Genomic DNA, 7,348 nt, shown 5'->3' on the forward strand with positions numbered 1-7,348 from the left:
GTATATGCTATATATAAAAAATTATAGTACACTGTGTTTTACAGTAAATATACTAGAAATCAACATACTTCACCACTTTTGTATTAATAGGAAAATGATACAATATGTGCGCCACCGGACTGCAGTAAGAATATCAATAATTTTGTTTTGTGATGTTTCTAGAACTGCTTCACCACCATCCACAATCCACAACAGAATATTATTTTAGGTTTTTGCAGCTGTGAACAGCTTCTCCATTTTCTTTGTGTACTGAATTGTTGGACAATAGTGTACATCAAACATCAACTGTTTCAAGTTTGCATAAGGATTTTTACAAGCATATTTAATTTGGCCAATTTTCTGAAATGAAATGAAAACACTTCATACTTAAACTATATTATATTTGCTTAAAAGTAATGTAGTACGGAACTGAGTGACCAGCATAGAGGCAAAATAATACTTCATATGAATAAATACAAAAACACTTATAACACAATTGAATACAAATGTATTATAAACACAACTATATCATAAATCCAACTTAAATGTAAATCTGCTACGAATGTATAATAGCCCCAAATGTCATCATGTCCACATTTTAGTTGTACACAAATGGAAGCATAAACCTTCATCTGAACTAAACTTGAAACAATACTGACTGTGTGCAGACAGACGGGAAACCTGCACTATTGGTTAACTTTTTTTGAATTTTGTATATTCTTTTGAGTGTCTATCTGGCCTTAAATACCCTCTCTAAATGCTCCATGAATCAACGTAACGCATTACTTATTGTGATTGGTGTGTTTGTCAGACTACAATCATTAACTGATCATTATTTTCCTATTATTACGTTTTTCTGCTCAGTTAACGGATACAGGTTCATCAGCTTTCTTCCTTAGATAAGTTAAACCGCTTACCGGAAGTATGGGCTGCATTTACAGAGGATGACCTTGTGGATTTGAAATCCCACATCCTCGACTTGGATGACTGCATCGCAAAACTCTCCATTCAGACGGAGATCATTGTACACTGAGCTTGGCTCATCTTGGTCACTCATCTTGAATTTTTCTTAATATGACTTAAGCAAACCTGAGTCTTAACAGGTTTCTTCAGTGAGAATGTGAACACTCATCATTATAAAGGTATTCTAGAGTGGAATCCTATAACATCATAATGACAGGTAAACAATTCAACCTGTAGACAGTTACATTCATTGTATTAATGTCTGCATTGTTGTAATTGAGTTGTTGTAATTACACCATGTTCTCATCCCAGGGCGTCCAATACCGACATTTGAGAAAGCCTTGACAAAGCGTCGGTGTTGGACACACAAAGCTCCAGCGTCCATATGAAACATGTTTAGGCTTATTTATTGTTTTGGGATAGGTTTAGGAAAGGATTGTGTTTTTGGATAGGTTAAGCACCAAAACCACTTTGTTAGGTTTAAAGACAACAGTAGATAGGTTACATTGGAGTTACTTGAAAGCCCAGGGTGTCTCATACTGACGCTAAAGGGTTCACGCATCAAATACGGACGCTTTGTCAGGCTTTCTCAAAGCGTCGGTGTTGGACACCCCAGGATGAGACAGGGCTTGTAATTTATAGAACATCAGTCCAATAGAACCCTAAGTACACAATGTATATGATGAATACCGGACGTTTTGCAGAAGGCACCAAAACTGCTAAGAAAAGATTGTGTTTTTGGATAGGTTTAGGCACCAAAACCACTTGGTTAGGTTTAGGAAAGGATCATGTTGTTTTATAGATGCACATAATGGTTTTCTCCGCTTCACTCCTGTGTCCCTACCCAGTTTTTCTTACAGAGGTCCACCAATAAAATAAGTAACTCTGCATCTTTATTATTGAGGATGTAGTTTGCAGTGGTGTTGAACTGGACCACATTATAATGAAATGTGTTTCTGATATTCTTCCCCCCTCATGCTTGTAATTAGCAAAACGTTAGAAACAACAGAACCTCATTTATTAAACATATGGTTAATTTAATAACTCTGAACCGTATTACCATTAAATAGGTAGAAATTGAGACTGTGTTGCTGTACAGGATTGAATTAGATTTTATAGGTGTACCTAATAAAGTGTGTATGTAACAACATACTGCATACAGGTCAGTTCTGCACCAATCCTAGTGCTCATTGCAATAAAATGGAAATAGTCATATTTCTCATTCCTACCTCTCTCTTTCTCCCTGTCGAAAAGCAACAGTGTTAAAACGCCAAGATTTTAACAACAAAGTAATTGGAGCCACAAAGTGTGAGAAGATATGACTGGACAGTAATGAAGATGAAAGTTTCCTAAGTACATCTGTGTGTGTGCGTGTGTGTGTGTTTGTTGCCATATCAATGTGGGTTGCTGGTAAAAATTCTTCACTTCTCATGCGAGAGAGTCAAAGCCACCCCCAACTCAGCTTCAATATTTAGCACGAGAGTGGGAAGAATAAGACAACACACACACACACACACACACACACACAGCATACCTATTTCTGTCACCATGGAGAGCTCTCAAACAACAACAGAGGAGTGTGTGCATTCCTGCTTTCTTGTTCTCATCCACAAAAAATATTAGCCCAATGTTCCCATTGTCCATTATTGGGACAATAACTCCTGGCTAGGACACAAACAAAGCAGGACAGTTGGATTGATGTCACTGTATACACACCCCCCAGATCAACATTGTAGTGACAATTCAATTCAATGGGGTTTTATTGGCACTGGAAACAGACATGTATATTGCCAAAGAAACCTGTACCAAAGTAGATAAACTGAATCTAGATTGTAGAAGATTGTAATTGTTGATAAAGTGTCAACATTATATATGATAAAAATATAAATATGATTAAAACACAAGCTTTACTATAAAGTCACTGCATACTTCCAAAGTAGAAAACCTACAGGACTTGAAACTGAACAAATCCAAAATCTTTATTTACAGTCAGAGCAAGCTCAGATCATCTCTATTGGAATCAAAATCTGGGCTGACTGATCGCATTTAGTGTGATACTGTGGAAACTCATTCAGTTATTCAGGCTTTTTAGTCTAAGATGTATCTAAGCACCAGGATTTTCCCAGTGTGTATAGTCCAGTTTTTGACGTTTTAGAGAAAACATAAATCATCACCAGCTCAGTTTCACAGAAACTGAAATATTTATAATTTTTTTCTGTCAACTTTCTTGTGGAAAACCCACTGAAACCACACGTTATTTTAATTATTGTAGCTTCCCTCTAATATCAGTCAACTCCACATCCCTAAAATCCCACTTACTTGTTAGACTAGGAAATTTGAATTTGTTTAAAAGCAAAACACTGGTCAACGTCAGTAGAATCAAAATACAAAAACATGAATGATGATGATAAATATTTCTGAGATTCTGTGTTTGGCTCCGACAAGGTAACTTACGTTGTTTTGGCCAACATACTACTTACTGAATGCAAAACAGATATCTTTGTGAGTTCTACACTTACATACATTTCTGCAGAATTGTTTTCACATTGATTAAAATAAGATTATTTGCATAAGCCCAAATTTGAAAAATCCTTACTTAAATACCAACCAGAAGTACAACATATTAAGGGGAACTGTCCGCAGTAGAACTTTCGTACCGAACCTGCAGGATCCTCTGAATTAGAAAAACACATTCCTCACCAATCTCCCTGCTTAGAGGAGGTCCTCGAGGACTTGGATCACCGACCATCCTGTAAATCGGATCAAAACTTCTAGTTCCCGTGGGACATGAGCTTTAGCCAGCTTAGAGAGGCTGACCTTCACCGGGATGTTTAGTACGGTGTCCTTAAAACAGACGAGGCTTCAGCCACAGATTAATGGCACAGGGTCTTTTGTCAGCAGTGGTAGAGATGGATGATATCCTGTGTAAGAATATAATCTTGTTTTATGTACTTGATTTGACTTTAGTTTTGACATGCTTTCCACTAATTCTTAAGCTGCCTCCTGGTCTTTTCAGTAACACCTGTGTATCCTCCCATAACTTCTACAAATTACCAAATCAGTTCTAAGTCATACTTCAGCTGACTAAGCTTCGTCATATTTACTGAGGAGCTCTTGCTGATCTCATAAGGAGGCATCCTTCTTGCATGGATTTCAACTTGGCCTGTCCTGATTTAGTATTGTCAGTTTTCCCAGTTTTCAGAAGTTCTGTTTACAAGCTAAACTCAGTCATCACCTTTGGTACCAGATACCTGCTGTTTATACGTCAATCACTTGGGATGCCTGACATTAAATATGATTGAATAGCACAGTGTTACTTGTCTCTTGTTATTTGAACTTGACAGGCCTGACCTGATTGGCATTTAAAGTCTTACTATACTCAAACATGTGTTTTGGTTTTTGTTACTTTACTTGGATGTTGTTGACACTAAACGGCTGTTTTGACTTTAATCCGCTGAATCATCTTAAATCTCAGATTAACGTGTGTTTGAACCTTTTCAAAACAACCTTTTTGTAGAAAAACCATCCATGGAAGGGATCTTTAATGTTCTAAGTTTTACTCATTAAAAAACATGCCATCTGCTCTTTTTGGGTGCTTATAGTAACTGCAAAGGTAAAATCAGATGATTTGTGTCAAAAGCATTTAACACTCTCATATTTTAACATTGTAATTCTTGTTTTCAGTAGTTTAGATAATGTAGACTGAGAACACTGCTTCATGAAGTAAAGCAGCAGCAACCCCAACAATGTTGTTCTCCTTTTTTTTGTGATTTTATTTTTTGCATAGTTTTATCCAGTACTTTATGCAAGTTGCCCTGACGCTGATGATCTTTGTGTGCGAAGAACTATCTAAAGGTGACTAAGCTGGCTACATACATTTTTGAAGCACCATGAAGTTGAACCAAAAGGATTTCCCCTGGTGTTATCTGAGGCTTTTTGGTGCCATGTAGAGCTTTTGTTTTTCAGGGTGCAGTGCCTGGCTCTTAGGCCGTCTCTGAGCGCTGCTGCCCCAGGTGGTTTACGGTAGACTGAGAGGTCTGACTCAAACTGGCTGAGCTGCACGGTGCAGAAAAGGTCAGCATAATGCCAGCTGCCTGCCACATGCTGCGCCCGGGGCGGACATGATGCTGGCAGGGGAGAGGAGAAAGAGAGAGGGCAAAGAGCAGGATGCTCAGTGGTGTTTCACGGTTTAACTTGAAGGAACAGTGCCAAGATAGATGAAGATGTACGGTGTGTGTGTGTGATATTGTGTGTATTACACACACACACACACACACACACACACACATCTGACTGACAGCTCGGTAGACAGAAAGAAACATAGTCTCAGCAGCACCTTTTAATTGGTTTCCTCTTTTTCTTTTTCAAAGAAATTCAACATTTCTCTGTGTTTAGAATTCCCGTTCTGTTTACACACGTCATACAAGGGACGGTGCAGTTTTGAAGCTGAAAGTAAGTTTGATTTTCACATCAAAACATTAGATTAAACAGACATTTTTGTTTTAGTAGTTATTTATTAACATTACTAGAAATGTAATGTTGAGTGGTATTATCTTCACTCACAGGACTATAGCTGCACTGTGCACTCAAGACCCAAGGCTGCTTTTAAAACTGTGAAACTTTGAAACTTGGCCAGAAACCAGGATGCGTTTTAGATGAAATATCCAAAAGTTATGTAACAAAGTAGCAGATTGACTTTGACAGTGGCTGGCTAACAACTACTTCATATTGGAGCTGTAGTGAATATAATGAAAGTGATTAATGATCGCACACAGCATTTAGGATGCAGACCGATGCTGCTAAAGTGCACTTGAGCAAAGCAGCGATGATGAAACACTGACATTTAGTTAAATCCATGTATGTCAGGCATTGTGTGTATAGGCAGGAATACAAATTGAATCTTTTTCGCGTCTAAAGAGCAAGTCAATTCTAAAATCTATTGCTATTTTTTAGTTTAGTTTACTCTTTATTTTAAGTTATAGTTAAATGTGTTTAACGGGCTGTTAATGTGGAAAAAAAACATTACTTTGCTACACATGGCTATTTAACTAAGTCAGTAGACACAGTTTTGAGCCGCAGTATAATTCTGTCATCAGCTGCCTAGCCATTTATGCGGCTCTATAATAATAATAATAATAATATGCAAAGTGATTGCTTTTCCTGCTGTTAACTTTTTGCTGTTGATTTAAAATTGAAATTGAGTTTTAGCCGAATCTTCCTTTCTATTATAATGTTCAGCACACTGGATCATTTTCTATTTGGCTGCGTTAATTTTTCAGCCGTTTAAGAGAGAAATAAAATCACTCTCCCCTCCATAATTATTTAACTCACATGTACAGCACACACACTAAACGTGTGTAGCTTAGAGACTATTTGCAGTATTAATTCAAGATTCTGGAGAGTTTAAAGAAACTATGTCCTTACCCAGGCTGACTCTTTCCTGGTAAATTTTTTCTGTGTGCTAATATAGAGAAAAGCTGTTAGCATTCCACACACACTGTCCAAATCCCAGGGACAGACTTCAGGTTGGAGCGAGGGTTGATGAGATGTGAACAGGAAAATGAAGAGGAACGTGAAGAGGAAATTCCTGCCAGTCTCCATCTCTTACACACACTGTCTTTCTCTCTGTGAACAGAGCTTTCTCTGTCATCCTCTCAGTCTTGTTCTCATCCTTCTGTCTTTATCAAAACTCTTCCGTCTTACTTCAATGTCGGGACGGGAATTTGAAAAACAAACACTGAGACATACACTGAACAGAAATTGAAACCAGACAAATAAATGCCTTCATTTCTTTCGTTCACCTTTCCTTCCGTGGTTCCTGACCCCCCCCACCTTTTTTTTGAGGTCTCTGTCCCTGTGGATATTGTCCTCTCAGGGCCCAGCTGCTGCCACGAGCAGCTTGTTGTTTGGATATACGAGGTTGGATAGAGGTTAGCTCTGATCCAGAGGGCTTTAGCGCACACACACACACACACACACACATATATACAGTGGGTACGGAAAGTATTCAGACCCCTTTAAATTTTTCACTCTTTGTTTCATTGCAGCCATTTTCCAAAAATCAAAAAAGTTCATTTTATTTCTCAGTAATGTACACTCAGCACCCCATCTTGACAGAAAAAAACAGAAATGTAGAAATTTTTGCAAATTTATTAAAAAAGAAAAACTGAAATATCACATGGTCATAAGTATTCAGACCCTTTGCTCAGTATTTAGTAGAAGCACCCTTTTGATCTAATACAGCCATGAGTGGTTTTGGGAAAGATGCAACAAGTTTTTCACATCTGGATTTGGGTATCCTCTGCCATTCCTCCTTGCAGATCCTCTCCAGTTCTGTCAGGTTGGATGGTAAATGTTGGTGGACAGCCATTTTCAGGTCTCTCCAGAGATGCTCAATTGGGTTTAA

General features: G+C 37.9%; 2 protein-coding genes across 3 annotated transcripts in view; one reads left to right on the forward strand and one right to left on the reverse strand.

Moving 5' to 3' along the window:
* The window catches only part of LOC123986502 (kelch-like protein 10), a 9,862-nt gene extending 8,761 nt beyond the window's left edge, over window positions 1–1,101 (reverse strand). The window contains exon 1 of the mRNA XM_046074789.1: window positions 897–1,101. Within this exon, the coding sequence (XP_045930745.1) occupies window positions 897–1,036 (140 nt within the window). The 5' untranslated portion in view covers window positions 1,037–1,101. The remainder of the gene's footprint in view (window positions 1–896) is intronic.
* kcnab1a (potassium voltage-gated channel subfamily A regulatory beta subunit 1a) overlaps window positions 1–7,348 on the forward strand; it is a 145,412-nt gene that overhangs the window by 101,725 nt on the left and 36,339 nt on the right. The window lies entirely within an intron of this gene.

This window comes from Micropterus dolomieu, linkage group LG17, assembly GCF_021292245.1.
Source record: "Micropterus dolomieu isolate WLL.071019.BEF.003 ecotype Adirondacks linkage group LG17, ASM2129224v1, whole genome shotgun sequence".
NCBI lineage: Eukaryota > Metazoa > Chordata > Actinopteri > Centrarchiformes > Centrarchidae > Micropterus > Micropterus dolomieu.